Genomic DNA, 22,117 nt, shown 5'->3' on the forward strand with positions numbered 1-22,117 from the left:
TGATACAGTATTAATTTTCTATTAATCGGTTTGTTTTGAGTCAGCAGCATTTTTATTTTTTAAAACGTTTATTTTATCAGGGAGTCATACAGAGACCAAGGTCTCTTTTACAGATGAGCCCTTAACTACATAAAATAGAGACATCAAAGTATAAATATAAATGCCAGCAGAAAGAAAACACGATAAGAAAAAACAAACACATCGATCAGTAATAAGGTCCTCAATCAGCTTTCTGAATTGCTAGAGGCACCAGAACATCAAATGTAATAACTTTTTTTAAAGATTGTTCCACAAATAAGGTGCAAGACCAAAGGAATTTCAAGAGTTGGCTATCCCTGATACCAGATGTGGTAACTCGTATGTCTAAAGTTTAGTAATGATGTTAGGTACCGTGGGACTGGTACAGGGATCCATATATGAAAACATAGCAATGTACCAACCTACGTGACATCAGAGGCCAACCAACTTTCTGTTAGAAAATGCAGTAATGAGTACTACAATTACCGCCTTTAAAAGTATTGTAAACATATTTATCATGGCTATTAAAATGTAATTGATCATTATGAAAATGGATGACGCCCGAGTAATTCCAAATTTGATGATCGTTCAAAAAAAATTCCCAGTCCGAGCTCATTTTCCCCCCAACGAGTTGTCATGAACGCACCATTATGGCGTACATAAATGGCTCTGCTTTTGAGGAATTAAACGTTCCATTTTGACACAAATTGATGTCATAGAAACAAACTTCACACGTAATTGCCCACGTTTATGATGATAAAATATTGAATGTTAGTAACATTGACCCCATGTGTATCTTTGATATTCAACTATGAACGGAGTTCAACATGGTGTCGATAATGGTGTAATAATTCAGGTCTGACTAGCCATGGATGACTCACTGGTGCTGAAGAAACGGGGATATACACTGGGCATCAGTTTAGGCGAGGGGTCATACGCCAAAGTAAAATCCGCGTATTCTGAGCGTCTGAAGACCAATGTTGCTATCAAAATTATTAACAGAAGCAAGGCGCCGGCGGATTTTTTGGAGAAGTTCTTACCTCGGGAACTGGAGATCCTTGCATCCCTAAATCACCGAAACATCGTCAAGACCTTCGAGATATTCGAGACTTCAGAAGGGAAGGTGTACATGATTATGGAGCTTGGTGTGCAAGGGGACCTACTAGAGTTCATCAAATTCAGGGGTGCTTTGCCCGAGGATTTCACCAGAAAACTGTTCAAACAACTGTCACTTGCAATACAATTTGCACACGACCTAGATGTTGTTCACAGGGACCTGAAATGTGAAAACCTGCTATTGGACAAAGACTTCAACCTCAAAGTGTCAGATTTTGGATTTGCCAGGAGGATCAATTATGATGATGCTGGACAAATGATTCTCAGCAAAACATTCTGTGGCTCTGCAGCCTATGCAGCACCAGAGGTATTACAGGGGCTCCCATACAATGCCAAAGTGTATGACGTTTGGAGTATGGGGGTCGTTCTATTCATCATGCTCTGTGGGTCTATGCCCTATGATGACTCCAATATTAAGAAGATGCTGAAGATTCAGAAAGAGCATCGCGTTGACTTCCCACGCAGCAAAACTGTCCCTACAGAGTGCAAAGACCTGATGTATCGCATGCTTAATCCAGATGTAGCCCAGAGGATCGAGATCGATGATATCCTTGAACATGTATGGGTGCAGTCAAAATCCAAATCACATGATGGTTCTAAGAGACGAGAAGATGGCCCTTCATCTGAAGCTGCTTGCTCCAAAAAAGAAAGGAAGGGTGAAAGTAGTAAGCATCCTCATGGCAATGAGAACAAGAAAGGGGAAAAAGTGGAGGTTGAGGCAGAATTGGGCCCTAAACTTTCTGTGGAGGGCAAAAAGGCAGCTGAACCATCTAAGCACACCAAGAAAGAATCATCCCCAGATGCAAGGAATGACATCCCTGCTGATTCTTGTTGAAATGCTGGATTTTTTTCCACCAAATTAGTTACAAATAAATTAAGCATACATCTTTGTTAAGATTAACCATATAGACTTAGTTACATTTCTTCAGATGTTAAGTCTGCTATGATAAAAGGTGAGTGTCAACATTTCAGGTTTACAAACAAATCACTCAAAGGCATTTTTTAGGTTGAAAACTGAAATATTATATTGCAGGAAGAGGCATACAAAATAGAGGCTTACATGAACATTATATTTACAAAAATCAATGAAGCCTCATCGTAACATTCACTAAAATTCTAATCATTTTAGTCTATGTACAATTATGGGATCTCTCTGGAACCCACAGATTTCAGTAATCCAGTCTTGGAAGGTTTCAAACACAGTACAAGCTATGCCTTTCTTTCCAACACCCTAAGAACAGTAATGACCTGAGCTTTGCAACTATCCTTGAATTCAGAGTTTACATTTCGACTCTTTGCCCTTTGTGCAGAGACTGTTCCAGTCATAAAAGTCCATAAAATCCAGAGGGAGGGCATGGGTTGGGGTAGAGAGAAACACCCCATGGCCAGTAATTTGCTTGAGTTCACTTCAAGATAACTGTTCTTTCTCAATTTTGCTTTACCACGGTCAGAAGAAGTCAGAGGCTTTCCTTCTCTTGGGGAGCTGCAGTAGGTCGTCTGTGATGGACGCTGGGTCCTGCGAGGCGGGGGTCCTGGCTTTGCTTGGTGTCGGAGTGCCTGAGGGAGTGACTGGACCACCCAGGGGGGTTTTGGAGCCTGCTCCTCTGTGTGTGGGTGATGGTGTGTAGCTTGCCCTTAGAGCTTTATCTGTGTATTTGCTGGAGGTCCGGTTTACAAGCCTCTGAAGGGCAGGGGTCAATGCTGGGCTCAGGCCTTTTGGTGTGAGACTGCAAGACAGAAATTAGGTCAAAAATAATTAATACAATCATTTAAAAATGACTAAGAATTGTGTATAACCAGTGGTGGAAAAAGTACCCAACTGGCATACTTAAGTAAAAGTAAAAGATACAGTAATAGAAAATGAGTCACCCAGTAAAATACTACTTGAGTAAAAGACAAAGTATTTGGTTTAAAATATACTTAAGTATCAAATGTAAATGTAATTGCTAAAATATACTTAAGTATCAAAAGTAAAAGTATAAATAATTTCAAATTCCTTATATTAAGCAAACCTGCACTATTTTTTATTTTTGGATAGCCACGGACACTCCAACACTGAGATAATTTACAAATGAAGCATTTGTGTTTAGTGAGTCCACCAGATCAGATGCAGTAGGGATGACCTGGGATTTTCCTGTCCTGCTAAGCATTCAGAATGTGGTAGTACTTTTGGGTGTCAGGGGAAATGTATGGAATAGAAAGTACATTATTTTCTTTAGGAATATAGTGAAGTAAAAGTAAAATGTCAAAAATATGAATAGTAAAAATACCCCAAAAGTACTTTACACCACTATGTATAACAAGAGGTCATAGAAATGAGCTGTGGAGGATTTTTTAAAGATTTTTTAAAAAATCAGCTTTTGCTAAATACAAATTACCAAAGCAATGCACTTATGTAAATCATCCATCAGTTTTTACCTTGCAAGATTTTCTGTGACCTTTCGCAATGCTTCTTTCTTCTTTGCCCGGTTTTTGGCTGCAGCCTCATTGGCCATTTTCAAACCCAACCGCTCTCTTCTTCCTGGTTCTGGAATCTGTGTGTGAAATTCTCTCAGGTTAATCAATTATTCCAAAACAAACCATTTTGGGGAGAAATCTCAGCAAAACAAAAATAAAGAACTGTTAGTCATCGGCTTGTACCTTGAACGATGGGCCAATATTCCGCTCTTGAAACGGTGAGTCAGACCCATCCAAGCGAAAGGGGGTGCTCTCTATCTCTCCCCAGGTCATCAAGGGGGACTCAGCCATACCTGATAGGACAATATCAGGTTAGAGTTTGGTTTTTATGCATTTGAGTGTTTTATGGAAGCCTCTAACATCACCAAATGCTGGAAAAACATATATTACCCAAAATATAAGTATTTCTGATAGTTATATTCTAGTTGATAATATTGAAAATGATCTATACTTGAACATAACATAAATACTTACCTGGGGAAGGGCAGGGAGTTCCTTCAAACCCATATCCGTTAACATTAGGGGAATCCTGGGCATTAAGCTCTTTGCCATCTGGGCCTACTTTACCCTGTTTGAACTGGAGAAACACTAGCAATGTCAGATAAATCATTCAGGATCAATCCACTTCGTTAGATCTTTAGATACACTGATCTTAACATGTCTCAACTTTAAACTTTAAATCCCTTCACTAAAAATAGAAAACCATTTACTTAAAACCAATAACTTGTAAAACGAGGACTTTACCTGTGCATTGAGGGCTGCAGCCTGCTGAAGCTGGCATTTGTTAAGGGCTTTGCTGAAGGGGTCTCCCACAAAACGAGTGTTCTTGTGAATCACCTCCCTAGGCTTCTTGAAGAGGGTGTCATCATCCTTGACACCTTATTAAAAAAGATAAACTCAAGTAATTCAACCTCAAACACAATTAATTCAATCATGTAAGTACTAGCTTATCCTACACATACAGTGCATTCGGAAAGTATTCAGACCGCTTCACTTTTACACATTGTGTGACATTACAGCCTCATTCTAAAATGGATTAAACCCATCTTTCCTCAATCTGCACACAATATCCCATAATGACAAAGCGAAAACAGGTATTTTGAATATTTGCAAATGTATTAAAATACATAAGTATTCAGACCCGTTACTCAGTACTTTGTTGAAGTTTTTTTTGGAATGCACTGCATGGTGTTGGTAGGTATGACTCCATGGCTTCATGCACCTCATACAGAGCTCATTAAATTCAAACAAGATAACAGGAACATTTCTCATGCAGGAAAACATCAATCCTCACCCTCTGGATAGTACATAAGGGCATTCTTTGCTTTGTACTCCCAGGTCTCTAGTCCTGCCTTTACACACTCAAGGGCTTGCTTCTCTGATGACGGCAGGGCAAGGTTTTCTTCATGCCGCTAAAAACAACAATAATCTCTGTTAATTGAAGGCAAAAAATAACATTGCTTTCAAATCAAGACATAACACTCCATTAGCATTACATACTTACACATTTGAGTAGTGTGCAATTCACATCAACAAAACGAGAGTTCAAACTATCAAAGGAGCGATTACGCCAAGTGTACCTGTTTAAATTCAGCCTCCGCCTCATATAACCACGAATGCCTCAACTTCTCCTTGTCTTCTGCTAGAACCATGATCTGTTCAAAGGATGCATTATCCTCGCTTGTGTTCTTAGCCAGGAAACGATCAAGACATGGCAGCTCTTTCTCCTCATCTCCTTCCTTATTCACTACAAAATACACAATATCAACAAACACAGGGATTAAGTATTATTGCTGTAATTACATTTGTTACATAGATAGGAGGGGTTGAGTTGAAGGGTGGGATTAAAAACAACAAGATAACTAATGTAAAATATACCATGGCTGTAAAATATATTTAGGTTCAGAACTTTTGTGAAGCAGCACTGTTTAAAATATATGGCAAAACAAATCAAACTGGATGGTCTTCAGAGATAGACGAGAGGGGTTGATGGTAGCTGAAGGATGGGATTAAAAAACAAACAAAAGGTAACTATTGTAAAAATACATTGTGTCCGTAAAATGTATATAGTATATATAAACTGGTTGTAGAAGCCAAAGTGTTGTTGTCCATTAGTTAACTCCAATTAGGGGAGAGGTGGTAGGTTTAGGAGAAAATATATATATTTCTAAATATGGGGGATTGGAAGTGATGCAGACAATTACATTGATGGAAGCTACAATCTGCGGTATTAAAGCTGATCCAGACCCTATAAATGTGTGTGTGTGTGTGTGTGTGTGACCAATAAAAAAAGTTATTTACATAGTGCTATATAATAAATCAACTTTACATAGTACCATGTCCCGTGTTGCTCAGTTGGTAGAGCATGGCACTTGCAATGCCAGAGTTGTGGGTTTGATTCCCATGGGGGACCAGTACGAAAAAGTATGCCCTAACTACTGTAAATTGCTCTGGATAAGAGCATCTGCTAAATTACTAAAATGTATTATATAATAAATCAACAATCCAATGACCACTAGATCATAACAGCAGGAAGAGCTACTTTCTACATAGTCTTGAGAGCTAATGTAATGGTTTTCATAGTTAAAGTTCGGTGTCCTCAGACTGACTAGTGCTGTGAGTTGTGCCATTCTCAGTCACTATAGTGAACAATAACTTACCACAGTCTGCTCCTTTCTTGGTTTTGCCCAGTACAGAAGAGGGCGATCCAGGACGACCCTCTGGTGTCTCAAAAGAAGCTGGAGTAACATCTAAACAATCAAGTGGGGGGGATATTAGTATAACACCACTGCTGCATTCATAGACAACAAGTGCATTATGTGAAAAAGAGTATAGTGGACAGTTCACTTCTCTTACTCACATGGGGCATTGGAGAGTGGTGTGGACTTGGCTAAAGATGACCCATATTTAATGGATATCTCCCTCATCTTCCCAAGATCCCCATTTTCCTCAGCTTCAAGGTAGTCCTTCTGCGCTTGTAACTTTGTCACATCTGGAAAAAAGTCCCTCTGGATGATCTTCTCTAAATTCTGTTGAAAGTCATAAACAAGTTAGGAAGAAATTGGTAAATGTCAAAAGTATGTGGACACCTGCTCATCAAACATCTCATTCCAAAATCATGGGCATTCATATGGAGTTGGTCCACCCTCCTTTGCTGCTGTGACATCCTCCACTCTTCTGGGAAGGCTTTCCACTAGATGATGGAACATTGCTGCGGGGACTTCAAGAGCATTAGTGAGGTCGAGCACTGATGTTGGGCGATTAGACCTGGCTCGCAATCAGTGTTCCAATTCATTCTAAAGGTGTTCGATGGAGTTGAGGTCAGGGCTCTGTGCAGGCCAGTCAAGTTCTTCCACACCAATCTCAACAAACCATTTCTGTATGGACCTCGCTTTGTGCAAGGGAGCATTGTCATGCTGAAAAAGGAAAGGGCCTTCCCCAAACAGTTGCCACTAAGTTGGAAGCACAGAATTGTCTAGAATGTCATTGTATGCTGTAGTGTTAAGATTTCCCTTCACTGGAACTAAGGGGCCTAGCCCAAACCATGAAAAACATCCCCAGACCATTCTTTCTCATCCACCAAACTTTACAGTTGGCATGCATTGGGGCAGGTAGCGTTCTCCTGGCATCCGCCAAACCCTGATTCATCCATCGGACTGCCGGATAGTAAAGCGTGATTCATCACTCCAGATAACGATATTCCACTGTTTCAGAGTCCAAAGGCGGCAAACTATACAACACTCCAACCGCCACTTGATATTGCGCATGGTGATCTTAGGCTTGTGTGCAGCTGCTCAGCCATGGAAACCCATTTCATGAAGCGTCCAGAAAACAGTTCTTGCTGATTTTGCTTCCAGGGGCTGTTTGGAACTTAGTAGTGAGTGTTGCAACGGACAGACAGACAATTTTTACGTGATATGCGCTTCTGCACTCGGCGGTCCAGTTCTGTGAGCTTGTGTGGCCTACCACTTCATGGCTGGGCCGTTGTTGCTTCACAATGACAGCACCTACAGTTGACCGAGGCAGCTCTAGCAGGGCAGAAATTTGATTAACTTGTTGGAAAGGTTGCATCTTATGATGGTGCCACGTTGAAAGTCACTGAGCTCTTCAGTAAGACCATTCTACTGCCAATGTTTTCCTATTGAGATTGCATGGCTGTGTGTTCGGTTTTATATACATGTCAGCAACGGGTATGGCTGAAATTGCCGAATCCTCTCGTTTGAAGGGGTGTCTACATACTTGTGTATAACATCACCAGTATGTGTGTTTAATCACATTTACCTTTATTGACCTTTAAAAAAAATATTTGCACTAACACTATAGGCTTACTGCATTATAAACCAGCTGCAGGTAACGTTAGGATATAATCTGCACTGGCTAGCTAACGTTACCTACTGTAATATAACTCCGCTGTCTGTTCCACAACGGTAGGTTACCTCTATGTAGTTCTCTTCATCGAGCACCTTTCGATTTGTTTTCTTTGTTTCCTCGGGTGGCTGTCGAAGAGCAACTGTTGTTACAGGATTAGCTGGGACAAGGGTTCCAGACATCAGCGCCTTTCCAAATCCTTCCATTGTCGGTGGCTACTAGAAGCTAGAGAAATGCTCTGGGGCCTTGGCTTCTGTTTGTTAGCTAACGTCAGCTAGCTAGACCAAACCTCGCTGGAAAAACACGGATTATTTAAAAAATCCGGTTAGAAACTCTAAAGAGCCCCTGAAAATAGACGTCTGTGAATACCTTATTTTAATTCGCGTAGTAAAACTACCAAGAGTTCTTAGCTAATGTTTTGCTAATCAAGGAACCTCATGCGAACAACGTACACAACTCGACTGCGTGACTTCATCCGAAATTCTTCTTCTTCGATTATATTTAAGGCTGGTTGGCATCCAATAAATATTGCATTACCGCCACCTACTAGACTGGAGTTGGTGGCAGCATATAAATAAGTGCCATAAATAAATAACACACTCCACTATTTAAATCTATTTAGTCCTACTTCAGGCCAACAGCCTGAAAGGATGGGACACCACCACTTAGCACTCTGTAACTCTTCTAACATCAAATCTTGCACAGCCAAATACCTCTCTGCAGCCTCCACCACAACCTATATTTTCTGCGATTTATGTACCATCCCTGCAGTACAGTTGATAACCATTGTTTAAATGCCAAGTCCAATCTTACTGAAACATACAGTACCAGTCAAAGGTTTGGACACACCTACTCATTCAAGGGTTTTTCTTTATTTTTACTATTTTCTACATTGTAGAATAATGGTGAAGACACCAAAACTGTGAAATCACATAGTGACCCAAAAAGTGGTAAACAAATCTAAATATATTTTATATAAGGTGCCACCCCTTGCCTTGATGACAGCTTTGCACACTCTTGGCATTCTCTCATCCAGCTTCACATGGAATGCTTTTCCAACAGTCTTGAAGGAGTTCCTACATATGCTGAGCACTTGTTTGCTGCTTTTCCTTCTTTCTGAGGTCCAACTCATCCCAAGCCATCTCAAATGGGTTGAGGTCAGGTGGTTGTGGAGGCCAGGATATCTGATGCAGCACTACATCACTCTCCTTCTTGGTCATAGCCCTTACACAGCCTGGAGGTGTATTGGGTCACTGTCCTGTTGAAAAACAAATGATAGCGCAAACCAGGTCGGGTGGCATATCGCTGCAGAATGCTGTGGTAGCCATGCTGATTAAGAGTGACTTGAATTCTAAATAAATCACTGATAGTGTCACCAGAAAAGCATCCGCACACCATCACACCTCCTCTTCCATGCTTCACGGTGGGAACCACACATGCGGAGATCATCCGTTCACCTACTTTGCGTCTCACATAGACACGGCGGTTTGAGCCAAAAATCTCAAATTTGGATTTATCAGACCAAAGGACAGATTTCCACCGGTCTATGTCCATTGCTCTTGTTTCTTGGCCCAATCAAGTCTCTTCCTCTTATTGGTGTCCTTTAGCAGTGGTTTCTTTGCAGCAATTCGACAATGAAGGCCTGATTCACGCAGTCTCCTCTGAACAATTGATGTTGAGATGTGTCTCTTACTTGAACTCTGTGAAGCATTTATTTAGGCTGCATTTTCTTAGGCTGGTAACTGTAATGAACATATCCTCTGCAGCAGAGTTAACTCTGGATCTTCCTTTCCTTATCATGAGAGCCAGTTTCATCATAGCGCTTGATGGTTTTTGCGACTGCACTTAAAGAAACTTTCAAAGTTCTTGAAATTTTCCGCATTGACTGACCTTCATGTCTTAAAGTAATGATGGATTGTAATTTTTCTTTGCTTATTTTAGCTGTTCTTGCCATAATATGGACTTGGTATTTTACCAAATAGGGCTATCTTCTGTATACCACCCCTACCTTGTCAAAACACAACTGATTGGCTCAAACGCAGTAAGAAGGAAAGAAATTCCACAAATTAGGTTTTAACAAGCCACACCTTTAATTGAAATGCATTCCTCATGAAGCTGGTTGAGAGAATGCCAAGCGTGTGCATAGCTGTCATCAAGGCAAAGTGTGGCTTCTTTGAAGAATCTCAAATATAAAATATGATTCCATTTCTTATTTCATAGTTTTAATGTCTTCATTGAGTAGGTGTGTCCAAACCTTTGACTGGTACTGTATATACACATATATAATTACCCTATCAACTAACTCTATACTCATTAAAACCCATCACCTTATTCCACTACTTTAATAACCCTATCTGATCCTACCCCAGGCCAACGCCCTGAGAGGACAGGACACTACCACACACTGTAACTCTTCTGAAGTCAAAACTCATACCCCCAAGTACCTCTCCGTAACTGCCACCACAACATCTATTTTCAGTGATTTACGTTCTATTTCTGGGGCACAGTTGATAACCATTGCTATGAACTCATAGAAGCCAACCTTACTGAAGCATATATCACTCATTGGCCTATCCTTCTGTGCAGGATCCCTCACCCTTGACCCATCCTCCTCTACTTTCTTCACTGCCTCAGCATATGACACCTTCTGCACTACTCTGATTCTAGCCACCTCAACCTGCCTCTCTCGCACCGGACACTTCCGATCCCCAGCAACATGGGAACCCCTACAGTTGACACAAACTTTATCCACCGAAACTACACAATCTTCTATCCAATGCCCTCCTGCACACTTCCCACATCTTAGAATCTCCCTCCTACACACAGCTGCTACATGACCATAAGCATTGCAACTAAAGATTCTTACTCAAAATTCAAAAGGACTGACGGTGACTCCTCTGTTTCACCATACTCAGCACTGGGTCTGCGTTACACCAAACGACAGGCGTCACAAACACCGGGAATCTTCAACTTCAATTGCTCCATCCTCACACGTAACACTACCCCAGAAACCACTCCTTTCAATGGTGCCCTGTTCCTAGGAGCAAAGCAGGAAACAGATCTTGACCCAAGTTGCGTGACATGGAGCGCCCGCTCCCTCTGGTCAGAAGAAACACAAACACATATCACAAGCCAGCAGGTTACCTACACTGATTCAACTGCACCCAACTCCTTTCCCACCATGTCTTGTTTTGCACAAAATAATCAAATTAAGTCCGACAGGATCTTTCTAAACGTAGCTCTTTATTAGCTAGCTATAACTGGCATGTTCATGTGTCTCCGGCCATGATCAACTGAAAATGACTACCGTCGTATCGGAGCGCAGTATGATATGACGGTAGATTGCAACCAATTACAATTCAGTATGTTGATACATGAATATTACATCCCCTTCTATAAAAAAGAAAAATGTTCGACATATGTTCTCTGTAGTTTGAACTCAAGGTAAGTAACCATTTAAACTGCATACTGGACCAACTGCATCAGCATAACAGACTCTGAAACAATGATTCAGCATACTGTTACTTTTAGAACAAAGATTTCTCAGCAACTCAGCTTTTCACTGTATCAATGACATCTCAACATTTCAAACAAATACAACACCAAAGCATTTCAACTATACCCTTTGACATTTCACAAGGTATAGGACAGCTCTAGGCTTGACCTCTCTTCCTGACCTTGTGTGATATGATGCTGAGCAAGCTTCTATGTCAGTCAACCATTCTTGTGGTATTGCAGGTAAGTATGGTTTATGTTGTGTGTGTGTTTAGTCCATCACATTCTCTTTCAGGGAAACAGTTAATCTCGTCAGTGTCTTGTTTTTTTGTGGTCAGTAGGTGATGATGATTGTGGCGGTACACCGCTCCTTCTGCGGTGCGGACATGATATGAATGTTCAGTGTCAGCTGGCTGGTTGACGACTGCTGGCTTCTAGTGGCCATGCTCCAGGATTCTAACTGACTCTCCGTTGTTCAGTGGTGGCAGTGGTCTAGCTGACCTGACGTAGTATCGCTTCTGGTGTTGTTGTCTCTGTGCACGGTTTGCATGCATTTCCTTGTAGCTGACGACCTCAGGTTGGAGCTGCTGGTTGGTGCTGGATTGAGCAAAGCGGCTCATCAACTCATCTGCGGCTGATCTGCGACTCATCAACAGCTGGGCTGGTGATTTGAAGTTGTCAACTGGAGTGTTGCGGTATTCAAGGAGACTGAGGTAGGGGTCTCTCTTGTCTGCTTTTGCTTTGTCCATGAGTGATTTAGCAATCTGCACAGATTTTTCAGCAAGGCCATTACTTTGAAGGTAATGTGGGCTTGTGGTGGGTGACGTGTTTGAACTCCCATGCTTTTTTGAAGGATTCAAACTCCTTTGATTTGTCAGCTATTAAAAAGTCTCTACAATGCCACGTCTGGCAAAGGCTGCTTTCAGCTTGTGGTTCACAGCTGCAGGCGTGGTGCTGTGAAGCTTGTCGAGTTCGAAGTATCTGCAGTAGTATTCCACTGTTACGATGTAGTCCTCGTTGTTCCAGGTGAACACACCGGTTGCCACAACCTGCCAGGGTCAGTCTGGGATACAGTGAGGTAACATTGGCTCTTTGGTGTTTGAGGGGAGTCATTCAAGACAGGTGGGGCATTTACCAACAATGTCCTCTATTTGCTTGCACATTCCAGGCCAAAACAAAATGTCCCGCTCTTTTCTTCTGTCCTTGTAGGTAAGAAACTTCCTGGAGAGTGTCTGCAACAGCGATTTCTTTGCCTGGCATGGTGAGTGATTGTGAAGTCATAATTTTGTAGTTGAAGAATAATTCTCTGTAGCCTTGGCTGGGCTAGCGGTTTCCTTATGACTGACTCGGGGCTTGTGGTTGGATTCCACAATGACTTGTCATCCATAGACGTCCTGATGGAAACGCTTAGATCCTAACAGAATGGCATACAGCTCCTTTTCGATTTGAAAGTAGTTGATTTCACTACTCTCAAAGAGATTTGGAAGCATAGCCGATGTGGTTTCCTTCTTGCAGTAGCACTGCACCTAGTCCATACTTCAACACATCCACTTGGAGTCTGAGCTCTTTGTTAGGGTCGTCATAGGCGAGGATTGGTCTTGGTTCTCTTGTGATCAAGTCTTTCCCTTTCCGGAAAGCAATGTCGTGTTGCTTGTCCCAGAGGAACTCACTGGACTGCTTTAGCAGCTGACGCAGGGGTGCATTAGCATTGGCGAGGCTGGGTGCGAACTTTGCTAAGTAGTTGACCATGCCAAGCACTGTTTCCAGCTCTGCGCGGTTCTTTGGTGGCCCCATGGCTGAGATCTTCTGTGGGTCTGGCTTGATTTCATTCGCTGTGAGATGTCCGAAGTAGCTGACCTCTGTAGCGCCGACTAAGTGTCCATGTGTTGTAACTGTCTCCTTTTCACCGATCCACAGGAGCAGGTAACTTCACTTCTCCTCTTTCCTTCAGAGGACCAGTGAACATTATCTACACATGCTGTTTGAACCTACCCACTTCATGGCGGAAGTTTGTAGACCGCCAGTCCAGTTGAGGTGAAGGAATTCCAGCAAAATCCATATTTTTGTCCTTTTACTCTGACACCATGTCTTGTTTTGCACACTTTGTACAAAATAATACAATGCAGTACGACAGGATTTTTCTCAACGTAGCTCTTTATTAGCTAGCTATAACTGGCACGTTCATGTGTTGCCGGCCATGATCAACTGAAAATGACCTCACGACCTGGATGGTATTAACCAATCATGGCGCAGTATGATACAACCGTAGAAAACAATTAAAATACAATATGTTGACATATGATTGTTACACCACCCACCCTGAATCCAAAAATGTCATTTCTACTGGACCAAACATTTCTTTATCATTACCATGTTTATCAATACAAGCTCCTTACAACACCTTCTATCCCTTCCATTTCACCTCCAGATCTAGAGCTGGCGTCCAGCTCACTCTGTTTGAATTTGACACCAATCTTCCTCAACATACCTTCCTTCTTTTTTGCTAGCTTCAACAGATTCAAACCCATCCTCCGTCTCCCTTAGTCTTTTCAACCTCCTCTCTCTTTCCCTCCAATCCTCTTCCCGACTCCTGAAAATGTGTAACTCTTCCAAGCCAAAATCTACTTTTAGCCTCCTCAAGAGACATGCAAAGCCCTGTACTCCCTCTACTTCAAACCCGAGCCTCCTTCTACTCCCATTATCCAGCGACAATTTCTCCGTCACCGGAAATGTCAGTCAGTGACGCTTTTAGAATTATTCTAGCCTTCATCATTGCATTGGATAAAGTATCCAAAAATGTCTAGAAAATATCTACAAGTGCATAATACGGTACACCATTTTCTAGTCTTCCAGGTCTTGCACACCAAATGCTGTTCTTTTTTGTCGCCTCCACTTCGCTCTTCGGTTTTTAAACCATACCTATCGAAATAAAAGTAAATTAGGCTACATTGACAAACCGTTTTAAAACGTAATGAAACAAAAAAATATTTAGAAACTGACAAACACAAGGCGCTTACCTCTACTCGCTCTTCGCGTAAATGAGTGCGTTGTGCCAGTTTTTCCCTCGCGTTAACATCTGGATACTGGTTCTGAAGGAATAGCTCCTCCAGAGCATCCAGCTGGTCCTCAGTGAATATGGTGCGGTGTCGCCGTGTTCGCCTCTGGACCTGACTGAAGGACTGCTCCTCTCTGTTAGTGTTTCCGCCTGGCCTGCGTGGCTCTGGAAACATTCTTCTGGACCATGCATACTGCCAAGCTGAATTAAAATAACTTTACATGTAAGTGTTTGGCACACTGATTTCAGGTCAACGCATAAACGTCTATACACCTACCTGGCTAATGGTAAAAACAACTGATCTGCTAGACATAATCATCAAACAAACATGTCATAGGTTTAGGTCTTACTTTCAGGAGGATAGTCAGCCTGGAACACCTCTCCACAGTGGGAGCAGTACCAGCAGCATGAGCAGGTGTGCTGTGGAGGTTCTATGTGGCTCCCAGCAGGAATACTCTCTGATCTTACTCCATCCTCACCTGGTACAGTGTTGTGGGTCGCACCAGACTGCCTGCTCTCCGCATTGTTAATTGGAAATCTGTTCAGTATATTGTCAATGGTGAATGGAAACTTCTGTCTCTCCATCCTACTTGACCCCTCCATGACAAGATTTCTGCCCAAAGAATTCACTTCAAATTCAACCTAGTGTTTAAAGTGCCAGCCAAGGCAGTCAGTTAATGCTTTTGGGTGAAGCATATACCTTAGTGTGGCTCATTCTCCACTGTGCTGAACCACAGTGATTTTATAACAGAAATTTAGGAAGAAAAAAAAGGACATAATCCCCCTATGGACTAGACAAATACAAAATGGTTTAAACTTAATTCCCAGCTAATCTGGGCAGTTTTGTGAGGGGGTTAGGGAGGATGGGACTTCAGCTAATCTGGCCCCATTGCTTTGCTTTCTGAAAAAGAAATCAGATTTCTCTGTATTAAATTAGGGGTAGAGAGCTTCTAAGATTCTTATTGTTGTGGTTTTAGAGAAAAATAGATTGCTTGGTATTAGAAACCTGGTCTTAAAGATGAACCCTTTGGTGTAACCAAGGACCTATTGGGGATTAGCCCCTGAATTTGAACACTTGCAGTCCTCGTTGATTTGTGCTCAGAGTTTATTCCTACACACAAGGCTACACGTCTGGTTTTCAATCAATCTGAATCATACAGTTCCAATACAAATGTTTACAATCTTTATTTATCCATTAAATAGAGACAATGTAATTTGGTGATGTTTGTTTGTTGCTGTCACAGTACCAATCCTCACCACACAACACACATGGCAGGCTGGGAGCAGCAAATGGTCAGCTGTAGAGCAGCGTGTGTTCATCATGTTTGAGCATTACAGCCATTCACAAAGGGAGCATGTTCAGAGGTGAAATATAATTCAGAATGTACAGGTATGGATAGCCAAGGCTTCTGACAATCTCTCTCTGTTAGTATTCACAGCATGAGAACTAGACCTTATCTATGAAGTGCAGTCATTCAGCCTGACTTTTCTGACAATGTGCACGGCTGAGGTAAAGCTATTACAGGTTGTATTTATTCTCCAACAAATCCTTTGATTTCATATAAGGCAACACAACACCTTTTTATCAAGGAATTAATGGATTTTCAAAATCTGTCCTAAGCTCCTCAGATAAGGGTTTTTTGAAAACAGATAACAATAAACATCACCTCATCCTTTTCACTGGGGTTTAATGGCCAGCAGATTGTTGATGTATAGTTTTTAGAGCTGTTGAGATAGCTATCTCTGGTCTTTGTGATTTTCTTTCAATGAAAGACATTGTATCACATCCACATAGGTTTAATGGTGTTAAATTCATTACTGAGGATTAGTATGATAGAAGCGCCTTATATTGTTGTTGTCAAAGGCAATTGGTTTGTAAAAACTTTGAATCCTCTTGTGGAAAATATAAAATAAACCTAAAACAACACATCCTTGCCCAACGGCACAACCTAATGGTGTAAGATCTAGCCGGAAGATTGGTTTGACCAATATTATTTTCTAGACTGCAAGAGGATCGAATATGTTAAGCATAACTTCTGAACTAAATAGCTGAGAAATGGCATGGATGTAAATGAAATAATACTCCGTGTTTGCAGTTACCAGCAGCCAATTAGTAGGCGGATCAGGGTTATTTATAAACCCTGAATGTGGTGCCAAATTATTGAAATTGTCACATATTTTCAAGTGAATGTGGAATGGTTTGCATACGGTTCAGTAAGCCTAGTCTGTAATAAAACAGTGTGAGGCAGATTACGAAATTGCTGCAATGCCACCTAAGCGCTATTGAATGAGTTGGATAATACGTTCTTTAACCCGAACATGAAAATCAAAACAAGTTTTGGCCAAACACATGTCCTGAGGTGTGTAATGTGATTGAGTACAAGGATTTGACATTGCTGTGTGGAATGTGTTCAATGTTCCTTCCCCTATGCTGAGGGGAAAAAATGACTATTCTGCTCTCTGGAGATGCTCAAACCATGGGACTGATTTCTTAAACATTTTATAGAATAGAAAGGGAAATAGGGTGGCTATATGTGAGGCTATACACTATGTAGTCCTAGTGGTGCCTTTAGTGAAAATTGGGGAATTAAACAACGGTAGACTGTAAAAAGTCATTTGTTCTGCTAACTCCATTTGTTTTTTTGTGGAAACCCGTTGCCTAGAACTATTCAAGTAACCCAACTGAAGGTATGCACTGTTCAGTACTTAAAGTGACATCGTATTTGTCAGTTCCCCAGCTATGTTCCCAGCTTCTGCATTAATGTTTGTATGTTGTTGTTACCCGTGTGCTGACGCTGTTCCTGTCTTGTTACCTGTCTGTTCCACATTAAACGTTCAGCTCCCGTACCTGCTTCTCATCTCCAGCGTCGTTTCAATCAAATATGTTTTATTGCCTCACAGATAATATGGATAATTACATTTATTTCAGGGTCTTTGTTAAACTCTCTGTAATCTTAACTTTCTAAACTGACACACTTTCATGTTGTCTGTTGTGTACCTCCGTTAGGATGCCTTCTTTTCAGTGGGGCCCAATACAATGGAGCTGCAGGTGACAAGTCAGTGGCCAGAGGTACCTGAACTGGCTGAAAGCAGCCAGAGGTCTTAACATTTCACCTTGGCATTGAAGAGGGTAAAACTTTTTCAGTGTTTTAAGATTTTTCTTTTTCAAAACATTTGAATATCTGTTTTTTAATTTATTATTATAGGTCATGTCACGTTCTGACCTCTATTTCTGTTGTTTTGTATTTATTTAGTATGGTCAGGGCGTGAGTTGGGTGGGCAGTCTATGTTTGTTTTTCTATGTTTTGGGGCATTTCTATGTTTTCGGCCTAGTATGGTTCTCAATCAGAGGCAGGTGTCATTAGTTGTCTCTGATTGAGAATCATACTTAGGTAGCCTGGGTTTCACTGTGTGTTTGTGGGTGATTGTTCCTGTCACTGTGTTTGTTGTCACAGGATAGGCTGTATAGGTTTTCACGGTCCGTTTGTTGTTTTGTAGATTTGAGTTATTTCATGTATCGTTCAGTTTTCCATTAAAGAACATGAATAACCACCACGCTGCTTTTTGGTCCGCTTCTCCTCCTACAGACGAACGTCGTTACAGGTCAGTAGTCCAACAGGTTTTTATTTAGTACGATGCCCACAAATACATGATATCAAGCCATTTGCAGTTTCAACTGTAAACAATACAATCTTTGAATAGATGGAATGTAAAGGGAAGGTGTGATCTGCAGAGATGATGCCTGCTTCTCTCTACACTGCTTAATGTCCACATTTTGGGTCCCTTGCTTTTTGGGGCTACTTTGCTTTTTTCTTAGGAGGACCTTGGGATCACAATTATTACCCCAACCCAGAAGACTCAGAGAGCCTATGGTGCTTTGTTATTGCCAAGAGGACTATACAAAGACAAACTTCTGCCAGCGACCTCTGCCAATGTATTTTTGATTATCTACACTCAGATTCTGGGGCCTGGTGTGAAGAGCGCTGTCTAATGATAACTTGATTGTTTTCAACCCTAGTATTTGAGGTCAATCAGTTGGTCATCAACTTGGTCTCATGTGTTTTGGTGGGAAAGCTTTTCACGTACCACCACAATTTCTAATCTCACAAAACAAAGTGACGGCCTTGACTTATACACAACACACGTGCATGTTTTTAGAAATAAAGCTAATAATTCCCCTCAGTGGGACAGCATTATCAGTGGCATACCGACATTTCACAGTGCAGTTTTATAGCCATTATCATGCTATTCTACACATTTTACAATGAGGCTGAGAGAATTTTTCATTTTCAAGGTAATTTCATGCAATTCTGCATACATTGCCATAGGGCAGACGAAAAGTTGTAGTTTTATAGCTTCTCATGCTATTTTACACATTTTGCAATGATCAAATGTTGCAGTTGTACAGCTTTTGCCATGATGTGCTCATATGCTATCTGGGGAGGCGCCCCCCAGAGTATGGGACATGCCCCCCCACACACACACACACACTTGCGGGGGGGTGTGATACTCCAGTGAGTATTTTATGTTACACAATGTGTTCAATTGAAGGGCATTTTCAACATAGTTAATTTAATAACTCACTGCCTTTAATACAGACATGGACAAGATGTATCAATTTTTCTTGTGGATGTTATCTGATAGACCAGCAGCTGTCTCACACTTCCCTGTGTCATGTGATGCTCAGCCTAAGCAGTGGCAAAGTGTACATGTTAACCCAGATGTGGGGATCAGTCAGCGGGTCCACACTGGGCCCAAGAAGAAGAAGGACTTGGGAGTGCTGGGTAAATACTTGCAATATTTCCACAATGAGCTGAATGTACAAATATACACTTTCTGCATCAAATATTAGAATATATCATAGTCTTGTTGGGGTGCTTGAGGATCGGAGTTGGCAGTGCGTTCCATTATCATCAGCTGCTAAATAGGTTCACATGGCTGAAATCCTGAGAATGAGTGACAATCTAATTCAACTAATTTGAGTGCTTACAAATGGACAAAAAAATTTTAATTTGAGAATACAACACAGAAATACAGACAAATTACTGTCAATGCCAGAGGTGGCCATCCTCGCTTCACTGATCCCTGATCTACTTGGTAAGAGGACTTCTATTCCAGCCCAGCAATTACACATGTGATTATCAACTAATTAGATTTTGTGAATTTAATCAGGTGTGTCAGTACTGGGCTGGAATAGAAGCCTGCACATCCAGCAGGGTTGGTCTGATCCAGATGTAATTGGTTTATACATTGTGTGTGACTTTTAATTGTATTTTTGTTTACAACATTTGCAAACTTATAACCCATGGTATACAAGGATACACCATTATTACCTTGGGACATTCACAGGAACCTCTTAATTTTACAGCTCTCTGTATCTGAGGACAGAAAACATCACAAAGAAACAGGCTTCATTATGCTCAAATTAGACAGTACTGGCTATTATGTTGCAATATCTCTCTGTTCTCATAGTTTTTCTAACTAGGTACTGGAACTGGAGAATATTTTTTATAATGTTCTCCCACAAAGGTATCTGCCCTGTCCAGAGGAGCCTACTCTCTCCCTTATCTGACAGCCAGAGTTGCTAATCCCTTCACCCTTTTTCATGTCTGTTAGCTAGCTAACTACAAATGCATTTCGAGTTTGTGTTTTTCATTTACAATGATAAATACATCAAGATAGCTAACAAGCTAATATGAAGTTAGCTGGTTATATTTAATTCAATTAGCTAGCTATACAGTATGTAAAGTTAGCTAGCTAGCTAACTTTACATACTGTATAGCTAGCTAGCTAGCTAGCTAACATTACAATATCAACTCATTTAAAAATAATAATAATAATAATATATATGTCTAAGTGAAAATATCTTTCACTGTGATATTTGTAAGTGTATCTCCAAATTCCAGGTTATGTCTTAGCACCATCCTTACGGCCATCATTGTACTGCTGGGATCAGACATAACAGCCGGCTACTTCTACAATAAGTAATTTTGTGGATTCATTCCTTGTACATCCCACATGCATAGCAATGGAGAGAAACAAGGAAGGACATTTATAGAAACAAGCAAGGAATCAGAGATACAAATGACTGTGACTTTCCACCGGCATAGAGCCTGTCTCACTGAACATTTTTAGGGTATAAGATATCGCTGCATGAATCTGGAGATCTATATTTAGGCATCCAATCTAATTAAGTGTCTGCTTGTCTATTTATGATCGTAGTTCATCACAGCAGTTTATATAACAGGGGTTACTCATTTCTTATACAAGGATTCAATTGTTATCATTCTAATTAGTTAGGAGTGTGATTGTCAGTGGACAACAGTTTGGAAACAAATGAAGCAAAATGAGATGATCTATTATTTTTTATTTCACCTTTATTTAACCAGGTAGGCTAGTTGAGAACAAGTTCTCATTTACAACTGTGACCTGGCCAAGATAAAGCAAAGCAGTTCGACACATACAACAACACAGTTACATATGGAATAAACAAACATACAGTCAATAATACAATAGAAAAAGTCTATATACAGTGTGTGCAAATGAGGTAGGATAAGGGAGGTAAGGTAATAAATAGGCCATGGTGGCAAAGTAATTACAATATAGCAATTAAACACTGGAATGGTAGATGTGCAGAATATATATATACAGTGCCTTGCGAAAGTATTCGGCCCCCTTGAACTTTGCGACCTTTTGACACATTTCAGGCTTCAAACATAAAGATATAAAACTGTATTTTTTTGTGAAGAATCAACAACAAGTGGGACACAAGCATGAAGTGGAACGACATTTATTGGATATTTCAAACTTCTTTAACAAAACTGAAAAATTGGGCGTGCAAAATTATTCAGCCCCTTTACTTTCAGTGCAGCAAACTCTCTCCAGAAGTTCAGTGAGGATCTCTGAATGATCCAATGTTGACCTAAATGACTAATGATGATAAATACAATCCACCTGTGTGTAATCAAGTCTCCGTATAAATGCACCTGCACTGTGATAGTCTCAGAGGTCCGTTAAAAGCGCAGAGAGCATCATGAAGAACAAGGAACACACCAGGCAGGTCCGAGATACTGTTGTGAAGAAGTTTAAAGCCGGATTTGGATACAAAAAGATTTCCCAAGCTTTAAACATCCCAAGGAGCACTGTGCAAGCGATAATATTGAAATGGAAGGAGTATCAGACCACTGCAAATCTACCAAGACCTGGCCGTCCCTCTAAACTTTCAGCTCATACAAGGAGAAGACTGATCAGAGATGCAGCCAAGAGGCCCATGATCACTCTGGATGAACTGCAGAGATCTACAGCTGAGGTGGGAGACTCTGTCCATAGGACAACAATCAGTCGTATATTGCACAAATCTGGCCTTTACGGAAGAGTGGGAAGAAGAAAGCCATTTCTTAAAGACATCCATAAAAAGTGTCGGGTAAAGTTTGCCACAAGCCACCTGGGAGACACACCAAACATGTGGAAGAAGGTGCTCTGGTCAGATGAAACCAAAATTGAACTTTTTGGCAACAATGCAAAACGTTATGTTTGGCGTAAAAGCAACACAGCTGAACACACCATCCCCACTGTCAAACATGGTGGTGGCAGCATCATGGTTTGGGC

At 41.0% G+C, this 22,117-nt stretch overlaps 2 protein-coding genes across 2 annotated transcripts; one reads left to right on the forward strand and one right to left on the reverse strand.

The window, feature by feature from the left end:
* The first annotated feature begins 804 nt into the window (after positions 1-804).
* On the forward strand, positions 805-2,114 carry LOC110523740 (testis-specific serine/threonine-protein kinase 1-like). The gene has a single exon (XM_021602705.2). It carries the CDS (start codon positions 887-889, stop codon positions 1,967-1,969), a length of 1,083 nt encoding a protein of 360 aa, XP_021458380.2. The 5' UTR covers positions 805-886; the 3' UTR covers positions 1,970-2,114.
* Positions 2,115-2,132: 18 nt separating this feature from the next.
* LOC110523738 (splicing factor ESS-2 homolog) lies at positions 2,133-8,475 on the reverse strand. The gene is made up of 10 exons (XM_021602703.2): positions 8,028-8,475; positions 6,452-6,620; positions 6,252-6,341; positions 5,172-5,338; positions 4,886-5,003; positions 4,336-4,469; positions 4,066-4,168; positions 3,775-3,884; positions 3,553-3,668; positions 2,133-2,861 (listed from the first exon to the last, which is right to left on the reverse strand). Exons 1-10 carry the CDS (start codon positions 8,163-8,165, stop codon positions 2,582-2,584), a joined length of 1,425 nt encoding a protein of 474 aa, XP_021458378.2. The 5' UTR covers positions 8,166-8,475; the 3' UTR covers positions 2,133-2,581.
* Between the last annotated feature and the right edge of the window lie 13,642 nt (positions 8,476-22,117).

Source organism: Oncorhynchus mykiss, chromosome 5 (genome assembly GCF_013265735.2).
Source record: "Oncorhynchus mykiss isolate Arlee chromosome 5, USDA_OmykA_1.1, whole genome shotgun sequence".
Classification (NCBI taxonomy): Eukaryota; Metazoa; Chordata; class Actinopteri; order Salmoniformes; family Salmonidae; genus Oncorhynchus; species Oncorhynchus mykiss.